Here is a 17,040-nt window from a genome sequence, read left to right as displayed (position 1 = left end):
ACGAACCTAACTACTTAAAATAACTTAGAGTATAAAAAAAGTTTGCCATTTATTCCTGTAGATTAATGACGATTGTAGTTTTCGCCGGAGCTAATGGAGTATGGCGTAAGTACCCATTGGCGTACCATGATCTTAGTACAGTAACATGAGTGGAATTAGTAAAGATCTAAAAACTGATGGTTCCCTTCTATTTTCATTACTTCTCTGAAAGTTTTAATCTTCTAACAACATTATACAGCGTAAATATATGTTTATAGATATGTGGGTAGTATCAGGGGGCCCTATTCCTACGGGGGCCTATCCATCTTCGCAATTACGGTCGTTCTTATCGAAACACACATGTGATAGCCGTATAGGTAAAAAAGTTAAAAAATCTCCATTCACATATATGGCTATGAAAGGTATCTTTCGATTAGAACGTCCGTAGCTGCTAAAAGACGGATATGCCCCCGTAGACGGAATAGGACCCTTGGGTATCTACTCTTTGTTTAGGCAGTCAACAAGCTCCGTCGTTTGGGCTCTTTCTAATAATATGAGACAACAGCACGTATACAATTTAAACTAATTAAATCTTATTTCGAGTGAAATTTACATTTTTATTTAAAATCTCAGTTTGACCGTAACTAATCAGCAAATTAAAAATCATAAGAGGCACAACGCCAAACATAGTTTTAAAAAATATACAAAAAATAAAGTCCAGTATACTCTGGCAAAAAGAATGTACAAAATGCATTTAGAATTCATATTCGAACTGTCTTGAATATTACGCATGTTTATGAGCGATGGCTAATTTCGATCAAACAAGACATGTCTGATACCTTACGAGGTTAATAAAATGTTAGTAAAAAATTAAACGAAGTTCTACAAGTCCGTCTGTACGGAACATGGAAAAAATTGGGATTTCTACTTACGGTAAAATAAAAACGACTTAAGTACTGAAATAGCAAATGTTTCATTACGCCAATGATATTGTTAGATATATAGATTGGTAGCGAAACCTACTTGGTAACTAATTATTCCAAGTTTTTTTATCGGATTTGGCAAAGTGGTCCATAGTACCTTCTAGTGAGCGGAATAGGATCCAGATAAGTGTCCACCGAGAAGAGATAATTATCCTTTGATACAACTCTATCTCTATACAAATCGAAATCGTTCTGTTCAAGTTTCTACTAGGTAAAATTTTACTTATTTTTTCCTGATATAATATAATAATTAATTTTAGTCAAAATATTTGTATTCCTATGTTGGTTTATCAAGACTTACGGACCCTAAATATTAAAAATAAAACATTAGACGCCACTTCTCGAAACCGCTTTTGCCAATTGAATTGCCATGTAGAGTTGACATCTTTAAAAATAAGATTTTAATGAAAGCTCTATACCAAATAAATAAGTAGAACCTAAAAAAACCTGTGATATAATACGCCTATAAAGCGCCACCTTGCTGAGAAATTTGAATTGTCGAATGTTGTGCCTACCTACCTACCCTTTTTTAACAAAAGGATCATTGTTTCTGCTGGTTTTAAGTGGCTTCTAATTAAAGGTTCTCTTAGTCTAGAATAATTCATTTTAACATATCAAAAAACGTACATACAATATAGCTCAACGATTGGCTTTAGAGGTGCGTAGACACGACCAAGGGCCAAATTTCGGGTCATACACATATTTATAAAAGCTCACACGGGGTACATAAAAGGCAAATTACGGCATTAATCTAAAATAGCAAAAGATCTTTACGTGCTGGCCATTCTATATGCTACGATCCTTTTCTAAACTTTATCATGGAAGAATGGAAATAATAAATGACAGGGGTACCTTATTTGTTGGGTCTCTCGCTGGTTTTCTCTTATATATTAGACAGAGCACTAAATATCATATTTCTACACAATTGCTAACTAAAATCTGTCAGGCGTTTACTTATTTGTAAATACTAAATATTAAACTAAAAACATAATATCAATAAAGAGACCTTCTATCAAGTAGGTTGCCATACGAACATAGGCTATACGGACAGTTATTTATTTCTTATAATTAACTACGCATACGATAACGCCATGTGTAAACATGATAACCCTCAAGGAATAAGTACATCGCCTGATGTTTTGAATACCCCCAGCGGGCTCTATCGCAAGACCTAATGACGATAAGATAGTGTTTTATTTACTAATTCGTTAATTTAGGAATTATTTATCCAGATTATACATGCCTTTTTTAATCGCACCATTTTTTCTAGATCAATCAGTGAATAAATTACACGTAAACAACCTAATTTTCCATAATGATTAAAGATAATTATGGATAAATACGATAAAAATTAAAATGTTCTGTGTATATGCTGTGAGAGGGACGTCTATCGCGTAATATTAAGTAGGTATCTAGTTAACTAATCTTATGGGACTTGATTTTACTTACCTACCCTCCACAATCGGTAACAAGTAACAACAATAAAAACATAATGATAAAAAACTTAAATAATTTTTAGAATAGGTACTTTGTTTTTCTACGTAGACTAGGTAAGTAAACAAGTTAGCTACGTAAGTAGTTAAGTATCTACCAACCATCTTTGTAATTACGGTAGATACTTACTCTTAACCCGGCGAGCATGTGGTGAAAAAATGTAACAAGAAGTATGAGGCAGGGTATGACAAACCCCTTAAAAAAATTGGCTATAAAACTTGTTTCTGAAGAAGTATTATACTATTTATTTTTTGGTATAATAAGACAATACCATCATAACGCATTGGAAATAAAACAATCGCGCCATTTTAACAATTTTATTTTTTTTACCTCGATGGAAATAAGTCACTTTGAATTTCAAACAAACACTTTCAGTCTCTTAAAAACTAAAAGGAACTAAAGTAAAACCAGTTTTATGATAAAAAAACTTAATCGTATGATAGAATATGAAATAATTTTCTTTATAAACTAAAAAAAATCACAAAAAAATTTAGGAACATCTTAGGAACTGGAGATAAAATCTGTGCAGTTTTTGCAAAAAACATTGCATGCTCCACACTAATAGCCTTTCCTCAGCTTGTTCATGAGTATTTTGTCTTATGATTATTTTTGTTGGGGTAATCTCTACATCTAATAAAATGACCAGGAACATTTTGAGTCGATGAAAGTGATTCGTTGATCTGGGAAGAAATTCTCTGACGTATATAAATCGAAATATATATTTTTGTCTTTTCACATCTTCAGGTGTTCGTAAACTAAAGCCAAGCCTAAGTTACGGATGAAATCGGTCCATTTAGTGTCTTTGCCCTGATTTTCACGAAACATAGGACCCCTGGGGGCCCGTGGGCCCCTCTCAGGGGATCCGCAAGTAAAATAAAAGTTAAAAGAAAAACTATAAAGTGCACGCTTTTACACTCTTGTATATCTAAAAAATAAATACAGAAGTAAACTGCTAGTAAAAACAAATTTAAGAATCCAACTGAACAACATCAACCCAAACATTACGACTTTGGTCGCAAAAAAGGTCGCATAAGGTGGCATTAGTGGTCCGCACTAAATAAAAGTTTGCGAAACCCTGTTCTAGTAAGTACATCTTCTATCATAGACCGAAGTTGTTTTTTTCTATTTTCAACATCCATTTTCTATTAAAATCTACAATTAAACAAAGAAAATAAGTTAAAATAGCAGAAAAAGCAATTTTAGTTTTTGTCACACCAGCTATGAGGGCGGGGTATCACGTACCCGAACTCAGTTTGGAAGCGTGTAACTCGAATCCAGGTTGCCGCGACACTGTGATCACCCCACTATTACCTTCCGCAACCCTGTAACTCCAGCTACTCAAAGAGACTATAAGTTTGAAAGTCAGGCACAAAAAATATACGCCAGTAATTAACATGGGGGGCATGACATACCCCGCCACACGCTCGCCGGGTTAATTGGACCTTATACTTACTTATTTATAAACCTATTTTCTTAGACTAGGTACTTACCTATTATAATGACGCGGTTTGTATTATGATCTTTTCTTCTATGATACGTAAGTACAATATAGAATAATCATGCGTTTATATCGATACAATACACTTTGAATATGTGTGTTGTACTTTTGATGTAAGTAATGGTAACTAGTATCACTGAAAGTGGTATAATTTTTTGTTTGCTATAAAATAGGCACACGGCGCGTCTATTCTAGATGGTCTAATCTAAGCTTATCTTACTTCTTGCTCTTACTAATAATATTAGTAGGTAGTTGCAAAAAAAAAATGAAATTGTTTGGATGTTTGTTTGAACTGTGAGAAGTGCAAAAACTTGATTGAATTTTAGCACAGGGAAATATGATATCCAAAATTAGCTCATCTTACATATTTACTTTTATCGTAGTTATATGCTCCCATGGGAAATTATGAATTCTTGTAATTTGATTTATAAATAAACTAGCTTGTGCCCGCGGCTCCACCGGCGTTATATAGTTTTTCAGGCTAAAGTTTTCCGTTCTAGAAGTCACGCTATATATTTTCCCAAGAGCCTATGTTCTTCCCAGAGTCTCAAACGTTCTTTACACCAAATTTCATCTTAATACGTTGGGTATTTTTTGAGTTTAACACATTCAGGCAGACAGATGCAGCGGGGGACTTTGTTTTATAATATATTTTTGTAGAACTTAACAACAATCTAAGAGGAACAATCCCGTCATACATTATTGTTGCATAACTTTAACCGTTTACACAGAGCACGCATCGGAAGCTCTCAAAACTAATAATTTTCCCCATTTTTGCAACATGTTTCATTAGTGCTCCGGTCCTATTCGTCATAGCGTGATGATATATAGCCTATAGCACTTCAGGAACAAAGGGCTATGCAACAAAAAAAGAATTTTTCAGTTTGAACTGGTAGTTCCTGAGATTAGTGCGTTCAAACAAACAAACAAACTCTTCAGCTTTATATAATAGTACAGATATAGATAGCGCTGGCGTCGTTGTTTAATTTTTTTTATAGTTGAGTGGGTACCTGCCTAGCTACACTACCGTATATGCTAATAGTTTTTTTAAAAATATTATAGAAGTTCCTTACTTGAGATGATCAATTTATAGGTATGTAAATGTAATTCTGATTTTCGTTATGGCGGATTTTTTTTATGACCTAGCTGCCCATCCCTGCAAGGTACACTAACTAGGTACTACGATCAGCTTCAAATTAAGCCAAATATTTTACTTCTTCACAGTGTATAAGTGTTATGCACTTTAGAAATAAAATTCCTAAATAAGAAGATGTTGACTTAGTTACTAAAGATTTCTTAATTCTTTACATGGTGAATAATAATAATAATTTGGACTTGAAACTAATAACTTAAAGTGAACGCAACCTAAACATGATTTTATTTTTGACATGATCAGCTGGCAGGTGACAATTCGGACATGAAACGTCAAATAAAAATGCCAAGGCCGCACTGTTTGTTTTGGATGAAAAATTCACTACTGTTATCTACTACTTGTGCATTACTTTATCAAAGATAACGTTGAACTGTTTCGATTCGTCACGTTGTACTTAATTCATAGCTAAACATGTGATTGCGCAGATGCGGTTTGGCGCCATACAGTGTTAAGATGTTCGATAAGTTACGACACAAATTTGCAGAAAAATACTTATTATTCTATGAATATTTCAAATATAATGTCGCAATCTATGGAGGCATTCTCAAACGGGTGGGCGATTGATACCACGGCGCCCGTTGACCTCAAGAATTCTAAAGATAACGATGTAAGTGATCCCCTGCGGAGTTGTTTGTGCGTTGATACCAGTGTTGCCAGAAGGTTACATTTCTTACATTTTTCGTTACTTTTGACCCCCTCGCGTAATATGTAAGTAATTTTTATATTTAAGGCAATTTTCGTAACTTTTGAGAACAACGATATTTGTAATAGAAAATTTTTATTGTAAATAGTTTACGAACGCATTTCTATTCAACGCATCTAAATTGAACGCACCTAAAACTGGCCGGTCTAAAAAGTATTTCACTCCATATCACACTTAGAGATGGCTCCCCAAGACAAAATGAAACGTATCTCGTATATATTAAAACTTGATTTTGCTTGAGTGTGCGCGCGCACATTTCCTACTTCGCGAGTCCCCGCGGTTTCGTAGCTACAGAAATGCTTGCCCAAAAACGCGTAAATTAAAAAAAAGACAATAATGTAACTTTTGCAGCAAAAATGTAACATTTCAGGAAACGAAACGTAACTTACGACTCAAGGGCCCTGGCAACACTGGTTGATACCGTGTCCTCGCCTGACCCTTGTCATTGCCTTCAATGTATGCGTGTTCCTTTATCTAGTAAACTTATTTTGTGTCCGCTGCTTACATTTCATCATAAACTCATTTAAAAAAAGAAATCTTAATTGCGTCGTTCGAAATGTCACGAAATTAACCCGTTTTCGCGATGTTTAGGAATAAATTTTCATTAATTTAAAGCCATTGTTAATGCCGAATGAACATGTAAATTTACAAACCATTTATAATAATTATTATGTTATTATATTATATTGTGTCCAGAGTAGGTTATCCATGTAGTATATTATTTACTGGTATAGGTATGTACACAGTATCTATCTATTGGAAAGATAAAGTTTATCTGGTGCCATAAGTACATACAATCAGACCATAAACACAATACCTATGTTTGATCAAACATTTTATTGATCCCCAACTACAAATTTCCATCACTGTAGCTGCTTATATGAATGATAATATATAAAACTGTTTAATATGTTTAAGGTTTTAGAATTTATTTAAAAAATCATGTTGGCTATGTCAGCTGATTATTTCAATCCAGTCTAGTTATGATTTTTAGTAAAAAATATAGGTACAATATGCATTACCTTATTTTAAAGATTAGGTTTTTTTTATACTTAGTACCTACCTAAAGATAATTTTTGATTATAAAGCATAAGCATATTACACATCTCAAAAACAATTTAATTAAAACATTTAATTACTCTGGTCATGACTTAATTAGTCAGTAATATATAATTGAACAAATACTTAACTATACAAATAAAGGCCCATAGTATATTCATTATTAACATACACTCACACATCACACCTTTTTCCTCAAAGGGGTAGACAGAGGTGGAGCCATGATACCCACTTTTCACCATGTGTGTTCCATTTCATGATGTGATAGGGAATAGCCTATATCACACAAACTTTAGGCTGATACTGAGAAGAAAACTCAGTATTACTTAGCCTAACTTTGGATTTGATCCCAGAACCTCAGAGCAGTGTCATACTGCATACCCAATACAACTATGTCACTGACACAGTATATTTTTTTTAACCTTATTTTACACACTAAACAGGATACAATCATAATACATACTTAATACTACAAATAAGGTTTTTTAACTTAATTATAATCCAAAACTTGTGTTTCATAATAAAGATATACAGGTGCGAGTGATATAACTAAGTAATAATGATATATTTAATAAAAACACCATCTCATTCTTCATACTTCTGAATGATTAAAAATGCTCTGCTTATTTCCAATCTAAATATACTCACAGAGCACTTAGATAAGCATGTTTTGTAAATTCTTAAAACACATATAGCCATACATAAAATGTCAATCAATAATGCTTTTATAAATAAATTTTGTACTACCGTTCTTTATTACATCATATTATGTTACTATAAACAGGTAAAACATTCCAGTTTTATAATTAAGATTGTGACATTAATTCAAGGTATTCAAAAGATCTCACAAAAATCTTTTTGTCTACAGGAATTTGATAAGAATGTGATAATTAACGGTGCTTCTGGTTATAGTTTTATTTAATATTTTAGTTATATTTTAACAGAGAAATAAAATGTGTAGGTTGTGTTGTAATAAATCCTTGTCAGTTTACAACAATTTGAAAACATCTTTTGAAAAGTTAAGTGAACAAATAGTGAATAAAAATGTTTGTAGAGATAAAACCTAATGTTATAGAGGTAAATATTACAATCTAGCTTTATAGTTTAGCTGTTTTTTGTACAAAAATGAATATGACTATCAAAATAATTGAAAACATTACACGGTATCTAGGTAATGTTGCTAGGCGAAAATAATATAATTGGTTAAATGTGATAAAAAATATTGTTTTCAATAGATATAATGTGGAGGTCTGGTGAATGTCTGAAAATGTGCTATCCATTTTTTTGCGCTATTTTTGTGATGATAATATGTAATAACAGACAGCAACACAACTAAATTTAGGGTTGTCAGTTTCAGGACACATTTGAACATTAGGCGCCAATTAAAATGTTGATAACTATTTTAAATGGGCCAATTACTTTGATACAGAAAAATAAATTTATATTATCTTTTAAAACTTTGGTTAAAGTAGATAATAGTTTTTAGGGGTGGCTCACAAAAATCTTTCAAAGATGTCACTTTTTAAATTGTATATTGCTCATTCGGTAGTACATGTGGCAAATATTTCATGTAATATTATGATTGTGACTCGATTTTTAGATCTTGACATAGATAAACCGAGTACTGCATTCAAATATTTTGGCTATTTTTTAGTCAATGGGAGGACATTAAACATTTCCTCTCAGAGAAGGTTTACGCGATCCGCGAGCAAATGGTATATTTAATAAACATGCGAGCTATTTTCGTCTGTTGTATGCGCAATTCAATATTATCTAAACATACGCAACTGATATCTGTTATTAATTAGCTTTAAGAATCTCGATCGTGTTATAAAATAAGTTTAATAACATTTGATATATCTTCAAAGATAATAACGTCAAACGTTCATTCTGTATCAAAATATGTTTTCTAAGCGAGTACTGGCGCTATATTTAACTACGCAATCTATTCGATCGTGACGTTATTTCTGTTTTTTGCATGAAGTATTGTTCAAAACATTGGCTTTTATATTTCGCGTAAAGCAACTGCCGTTATTGCTCAAGGCTCTGTTTTTTTTCCACCCATCTTTTAAGCCACTCTAATGTAAGATTGTCGCAAATTTTTTTTAGGCCCATTGCATTTTTTTGCTTTTTCTTTTACTACCAATTTTTGTTTATTTTGTAAAGTGTTAGCACATCCTAACTTTTAGCCAAATTGGTTTAGCGATTTAGCATTGGAAAAATAATTATCACGCAGACTCACTACCCAAACTACTAATTTTATCTGGTTTCATCTCACATGCCGCTATTTATGCAAATCGACGGAATAACATTCATCTTTTCAATTATGAAAAATGCGAAATTTTGCGAAAATGTTTGAATGTTTAGATGTTTCTTAAAAATACCTAACCGCAGTAACAACTGCTTGGATTATTTGGCACATGGAAAGACCATGACCTGGATTAATACATAGGCTACATTTTTCTCTGTAATTTGCTCCCATAGGAAGTAATAGAAATGGCGCTAGTCATTAAAGGACTTCTGTAGTGGATAAGGCTTTTTACGCGGACAAATACGCGAGTAGCACGTACTTTAAATAAGCCTCAGTTAAGCTGTAAAATATATTATCAAAAATAGTGATGAACACGCGACGACCCTAGCTTATCAGTTCTACCTCATTACCCCCTAGTCAGTAAGCACGGACAGCTATTATCAGGCGGGGTTGACGATCACGACCTTCCACCTCGCCTCTCCGCAGATCCCTCCGCCCTCCGTCTGTGTCCGATAACACGACATATAAATTAGCTATCATTATTGGCCGACCACTCTCCAATCGTTCAGTTCACATTCAGAAGTCTGTCAGTGCGCACGTCGCGTCTCATTTATCAATTTAATTACTTTTCGTTTGTGTAGACCACTTTCGATTTCCGTTTTGCTTCCGGGTTCCTAATGGCTAAGTTCGTTAATTGTGATTTCCTCTCCCCCTTATAGTGCATATTGTGTTTTACTGGGCAGCGTCTGCCTGCTGCGAGTGCTCACGACTCTCGTGGACTTTAAGTTTTCTACAATTCGTGCTGGTAGCAGCATACATGCATTATTCGAACGAGTTCATGCAAAAAATGACCATTGGTTTAATGTTCCGGATCAACCCAATCTACTACTCGGACTATTCGGATACGATTTAGGATTATACTTGAAACTATTTCAACCTAAACTTGCTCTCTGCCATTGGCTCTACAATTTCGAGTACTATAAATTTGGCGTATACCCCAAAGACATAACTTGACGACGAATTTGGTGTCAATCAAGAAATAACTGATATTTCATCAGAATGGATATTGTGGCAAATGTAAGTTTCGTTATTGGTACAAACTCCCTTTGTAAAACTAATTATCGTAAGGTCGAAGTTTATCTTGCTTCTGATTGATTGTGTGAAGCAAGCGCGCTGATTTGTAACTTTGTTTGCAGTATCATCCAGTTCTTAAGGCGTTCCTTGCGGGATCTTTCTCCGGGACGTTCAGCACCATACTCTTCCAGCCTTTAGACTTGGTGAAGACCCGGCTTCAGAACCCGAGTCACCATGTTGTTGCGACGAGTGTCAGGTACGTTTTAGCAATTATTTATAACAATTGCGATTAGCATAAGATCCCAGACGAAAGCAATGTTAAAGATATCCCAGGTTCCTTCACAATTTAGTTATCACTTAAATACCTAGCATTTCGCATAATCAAATACACAATGAATTGCTGATTACTCTTTGTTTATAGTTGCAATTTACTTCAATAAAAGTAGATACACTTACTTTACTTTCTTGCCTCATGTAGGATTACGTTCATATCGACAATTTGTTGCTAAGTGGCAGATAACGTCTTGGTACATGATCGATCGAGTTATTTTCATGACTACTGTGACGTGTTTAATCGCTTAATTTATCATTAATAAAAAGTATATCCTTAACATTGACTTTGATAATTGTCTAATGTTTCGTCTGTGATGTTATAGTTCATTGAGACTTTAATATCGGTTTTGCGGATGTATTTTTATCAATACTGTATTCAGAAAATCATTGATTTCTATAAAAATCGTTTAAATGTTTTCATTATATTATTTATTTAAACCCTAAATTGAAACACCTGCATTATGGATGTCTACATAAGAATCTGTCTGTTATTTATTCAATTGTTATTGGACTAGCCCCAATCATCTGCCTAACTATAATTTCTGAACTAGCAACTTCTAAGACAGCCAACAACATCAACAGCAACATCTATTCACATTTCAATCTTAAGAATTATGCCACGAACTTTGTCTGTATGACACGAATTAGTAAATAAATGTATAATTGAAATGCTTGCTATTTGGAAAAATATTTATTTCAGAGACATTACTCAAAAAATAGCTGTCAAAGAAAAAATGCTTCTCATAAACATAACCAGCTCCATAATTCCATCTAAATAGCCAATATCATCTTACAGCAGCCGAATTCAACCCGGTATGATCACGATCTTCGCCAACATAGTTCGCCAAGAGCATATAGCTGGACTATGGCGTGGGATGGTACCTTCGATAGCCAGGTGTGTTCCTGGAGTGGGACTCTACTTCTCCTCACTGCACTGGCTGAAGGCTAAACTGGGAAAGACCAAGGGAGACTTGGGACCGATAGAAGCGATCATGTTGGGAGTACTTGCGAGGACCATGAGCGGCGTTGTCCTCATACCGATGACTGTGATAAAGACCAGGTGAGCTTTGATTATGTTTTGGACATTTTTTTAAATGTAGTAGGTAGCTGTTGCTGGCGGATTCTGTTATCAACGATTGTAATGCTTTAACCGATGAATTTTCAAAAATCTCTTAATGCCAATTTACGTCATATAAGGAAACGTGTCTGCAAAATTTCATGCTTCTGGACCCAACAGCTACGGCTGTGGGTTAATCGATATTCAACCAGTGTTTCTTTTATATAATTTATAGATTATTTTTCCCCTAAATTAATCCCTATCAAATGTCAAATTATCTATCATGCTTAGTTAGTAACTTGAGAATTTCTGCTCGTCAGATTTGATAAGGAAATGATTGAGACATTTTTTTTTGTACCTACTATAATAATCATTTAGTTTTAACATTACTATCGAAAACAGGAAAACCCTTTTGTCTATTGCAAATAATCTATCAGCCTAATTAGACTACATTATCGCATGATCTTTGATCCACAGATCAATAGACTCTAAAACCTATTGCAATCAGAATAGGAAGAATTACGGTTATCTATAGACAATATCAATACGTTTTTTTCCTATCAGAAGGCCTGTCATTTGCGTCATATCAGCCCATGTCCATTACATCGATTACAATCCAATCTTATCTTTAATTAAATACCTAAAGAGTTCTTTTTGATTAATAAAGCGAATTAAATAGAGCATTGTCCCTGCTTGACCAATTACGATATGTTAATCCGAGGTCGAAACGCAATGACTTTGTAAACAACGGCGTATGCGCAAAAGTTGGCGCCTCTTTTACATACCAAATTTATGTAATTGCGTTGTTATGTAGGTATTGTGTTGGTATTATGAATAATTGATAGTTTCATTAATGAAGCCAGTCTAATTTTTTATAGTAGATTTTGTTAGAAGTATCTAGAATTTAGGTTTGACTATCATGTGTTGAGTCATTATCCGAACCTCCTTACGTGTAAGCCTGGCTTTGGTCTTCAAGATTATTTACTTATAATGCACACTGTTCATATAGCTATGGTTCTATAAAAACCGATTAATTATATTAATCCAATACGTGTATTTCATCATTTATTTAATCTTGTCACACCCTGTCATTGTCCTGAAATCTGTTTATAAACGATACTTTATCTTTGCAGATACGAGTCTGGAGTGTATAAATACAATAGTTTAGGCGGGGCCCTGAAGGCTATATACAAAGCTGAAGGCATCCGCGGCTTGTCCTGTGGACTGGGGCCAACCCTAGCTAGGGATGCGCCTTTCTCCGGGCTGTATCTTATGTTCTACACGCAAACGAAACAAGCCGTTCCTAAAGGTAAGAAATTTGTTTAAATAACATGGTTTTATAATGTTTAGTATAGTACATTCTAGATATTTTTTTATTTTTTTTATTGCTTTGAATGACGAGACGAGCTTGCCGTTCGCCTGATGGTAAGCGATACGACCGCGCATAAACTGCAGACATGTAACATTTTGAATTACAAAGTATTGTTTGATATTCCATTGCGCTTGCCATCCTGAGACATGAGATGTTAAGTCTTATTATGCCCAGTAGTTACTGGCTATAACGTCCTTCAAACGAGAACACAACAGTAACTGCACACTGCTGCTTGGCGGCATAAATAGACATTACGCTGGCCCCTACCCAGGCTGACTCTCACACATAAGAGATCTACCACCAGTATTGTTCCTCATTGCCGATAGAAAATGTAATACCTGAGTTCCATGTTTCCAAGCGGATTCGCATATAAAATAGATAGTATTGTGATTGTGTTTAAAATAATAAATTATTTATATATATATATATATATATATATATATATATACTTGTGACGTTGTGTTATGTTTACATTTTTATTTATGTACCAAGTTCTTTTTTATTCTGTTTACCGCTAAATCTCTGTGGGGATGGGTTGGCGGTTTATTAGGTTTCTCAGAACTTGATAGGTTCAGTGTAGTTACATTATCTGTTTAAAAATGATATACCAAATGCCTGCAATTTACATCGTTCACATTCTAGACTTTTCTATCATTTTTGCAAGTTATCAAGCAATCAATTTTCGTGCCGCCATAAACGATGATGATTATCATTTACCTTCACCGAAAAACAACTTACGTTGGTGATAATTTCATATCTAATATGTAGCATGAACCGATTAAACATAATTTTGTTTTTGTGTAGTGCGATTTTATTATTATCTTGTTTGTAACTTCTCGCGATAATTGTAACCAAGTGATTAAAAGACGAATGAACTTATTGAATAACGGATACATTATTTAATCCGCAAAAGTTTTATCAAAAGTAATCCAGTATTTTTTGTAGTCTTTCACAAAACTGAAATAGGATATTACCTACTGCTTGGTGCCGTAATGTCTATATTGTGAATGTATTAATGTCTCGGATTCCAATATCGTCGGTTAACTGCAAGAACTCACTAATGGCAAAATCATCAAATATAGTTTATAACGCCCTGAACGTCGTTATATTATTTATCATACTCACTGGATTTTAAGAATAAAAATTATATCTAAGATGATATAGGGAAAACAATATAAATAAAACTAAAAGTGGCTTAATTCATACTTTTGTATTTGTCAGTTAATGAGTTCCTGCAGTAAACCGACGATATAGTGATGGGTTTTCTGGTCAGTGGTCCGGAGTTTGGAAACGTGACCGGTAAATGCCATTCTCGCCCCTATTACATTGGACCTAGTTGTCAAAAGATTTGCCTGACACTTGCCTACGCCTTAAAAGGCATCATCACAGCATCCAATGTAAATAATTTGCTGGTGGTAGGCAGTAGCGTAGCTTGCTATTGAGGGGTCCTTTATCTAAATTTATTAGAGGGCCCTTCAGGGCAGTGCGAACTTTTAGGCGCCTGCTTAGTTTTATGTGGGTATGAGCCAAGGGGCCCCAAAGGTTGGGGACCTGTATCACTGATATGGCTGATACGGCGGTAGCTATGTCTTTAGTGGTAGGACACAAAGTGTTAAAACTCGCCATAGCGGCCCACGTGTGTCGCGTTCCAGGATCAGTCTCTGTATATCCAGTTCCAACAACCCGGCATAATTATGTCAACTAGCAAGGGCCAATCATCTCTCGTCAGGCGACATTCTAATGGACACCCACCCCACTTTCGGGTGCAGTAGGGTCACTATTGCCGTTCGCTTAAAAAACATTAAAAATACTAAATTGTATATCATTATCTCCAGAATGGATGCAAGCTCCTAGTGCGGCGAGTGCGGTACATTTCACCAGTGGTATCATCGCCGGGATATTGGCTTCGCTGGCGACGAACCCGGCAGACGTGCTCAAAACTAAAATGCAACTTTACCCGGACAAGTTCCCGAACGCTTTCAGCGCGGCCATATATGTACATCAGGTGAGATTTTTATTTTTTAATTTTATTCTCATACTAGTTCTAAATTTATCAAATCAGTAATATACGGATTTTATATTATCTAAACAATGTAATTTCCCGAGAAAATGGTTAATAAGTTCATACATGACTAGACTGGGAAGCGAAATTCTAGTACTGTATTTAATATACGGATTTTATATTATCTAAACAATGTAATTTCCGAAAAAAAAAAGGTAAAGTTCATACACGAATGGATAGAGAAACGAACTTGAAACCCTAGTATATATTTTGAGGAATTGAACTGACCTATATCTAGGTTTTTTTGTCTTATCCTATACTAATATATAAAGACGAAGTTTGTTTGTTTGAAAGCGCTAATCTTAGAAACTGCTAAACCGATTGTGATTTTTTTTCACTAATAGGAAGCTACATTACTCTACAGTGCTATAGGATACGTTTTTATCTCGAAAAAACGGACGGAGACGCAAACAAAATCTATCTTTCATATACCTGGTGTCAGAGATAAGAATAAATTTACCTTGTTTAAAAAATAAAGGAAAAAAAATACATTAAATTGTGGTTAGTTACTAGATATCGGATAAAACCTTTCTTGTAGAAGGAAAGTAAAATATAAAAGGATTAAGTATAAAAATATTATCAGCTAATAATTAGTTTAAGTATCGATATAATCTCATCAAGCCGAAATTAATTGTTGAGGAAAAAAAAATTATAAGAACTTTCTTTATTATCAAATCAGAGTAACTAAGGGCCATATTAATAGATGTGACATAATTTTGCTCTGAAGTTATATCAGCTAAGACGTTCTCAAATTAAAGTCAGCATCTCAAGATCTTGTCTATTTAATAAAAAGATTTCGAGAATTATATATTTGTAAGACTTATTGAAAATAATATCCATTAAATTAGTAACACCTGATTAATCACTTAGAATTGATAATAATCGTTTTAGAACATAACTTGTACTTAAAATAATCTTTTAACTAGTTTTTGCTCGCGGCTTCGCCTGCGTGAAGGAATTTTCCCGGATAATTTTTCTTCGACTTACTAGATATGTATCGTTATATTAGGACTAAATTACATCAAATCATTATAAATTGTAGCCTATGCATTATTATAACCAATATTACTGTGTTTCATCCAAATCCGTTCAGTAGTTTTTTAGTGAAAGAGGAACAAACATACATCCATCGTCCCAAACTTTCATAATTAATTTTAGTAGGATAAATATAAAATGTTCAGACAAAATAATTAGGCATTATTTGTATATAACGTAGGTAACTTAGAGAGATAAAGTTATCATTCAAAGCGCATGTTTACCACAGCATGAGATACCAGCTAATCTGTTACTAAGCGAACTGGCCACTTCTCTGGATGTTTACTTCATTATAGTATTTGAATTTTGACAATCTTTATCATTAATTTTTTTTCTTCATGCCGTGTATTAGAATTTTTTTTAAATGCGAAACACGAATTACACTAAAAATATGTCTACTTGTAATGTTCTCCAATTAATACGTATCTTTTTAATTGTTCTAGACATATGGAATACGGGGCTACTTCAAGGGCGCGGTACCAAGGATGCTTCGCAGAACACTAATGGCGGCTATGGCGTGGACTGTTTTTGAAGAAATCACTCGAACTATTGGCTTAAAATGAAATTGTATTTATATTTAACTGAAAATCTGCCTTAGTTGTATGACCACTGTAAGTGGAGATGCGGTGCTGTAAGCTTTGGTACAAAGTTCCTGTTTTGTTTGTTTTGAAAAATAGACGCTTTATTATAGATCTTTGTTCATATATTTCATAGGTTAATGTGTATTCTTTTATAGGTTTTTTTTTTTATGTATAGCCAATAGATTGGGAACTTGATATTATACTTAAATAAGTGGAATATTTTTTCTAGAATAGAATATACAAGCTTATTGTTACCGATAGTAATATTATTATAAATAAAAATTTTGTAGTAATACCAGTGTTTTATTCACATCAATTAATTACTTAGTAATAAGCGGCGATAGCCTAGGTGGGTGTGTAACGGACTGCCGAAACGAATGTCCACAGGTTCAAATCCCAAGTGCAC

At 33.9% G+C, this 17,040-nt stretch overlaps 1 protein-coding gene across 3 annotated transcripts; it reads left to right on the top strand.

Moving 5' to 3' along the window:
* Nucleotides 1–5,399: 5,399 nt before the first annotated feature.
* On the top strand, nt 5,400–16,929 carry LOC115443610 (mitochondrial glycine transporter). Of its 3 annotated transcripts, XM_030169076.2 has the most exons (7): nt 5,400–5,714; nt 9,840–10,197; nt 10,317–10,450; nt 11,324–11,587; nt 12,718–12,893; nt 14,792–14,961; nt 16,497–16,929. In XM_030169076.2, the coding sequence occupies exons 2-7, from the start codon at nt 10,180–10,182 to the stop codon at nt 16,614–16,616; spliced, it is 882 nt and encodes a 293-aa protein (XP_030024936.2). In that variant the 5' UTR covers nt 5,400–5,714; nt 9,840–10,179; the 3' UTR covers nt 16,617–16,929. The 3 variants fall into 3 exon arrangements, with proteins under 3 accessions (XP_030024936.2, XP_030024934.2, XP_037293688.1); XM_030169074.2 differs by lacking the exon at nt 9,840–10,197 and having other exon boundaries at nt 5,401–5,714; XM_037437791.1 differs by lacking the exons at nt 5,400–5,714; nt 9,840–10,197 and adding an exon at nt 7,830–7,946.
* The last annotated feature ends 111 nt before the right edge of the window (nt 16,930–17,040 follow it).

This window comes from Manduca sexta, chromosome 12, assembly GCF_014839805.1.
Source record: "Manduca sexta isolate Smith_Timp_Sample1 chromosome 12, JHU_Msex_v1.0, whole genome shotgun sequence".
NCBI classification, from domain to species: Eukaryota; Metazoa; Arthropoda; class Insecta; order Lepidoptera; family Sphingidae; genus Manduca; species Manduca sexta.
This window is presented reverse-complemented; position numbering and strand designations above follow the sequence as displayed.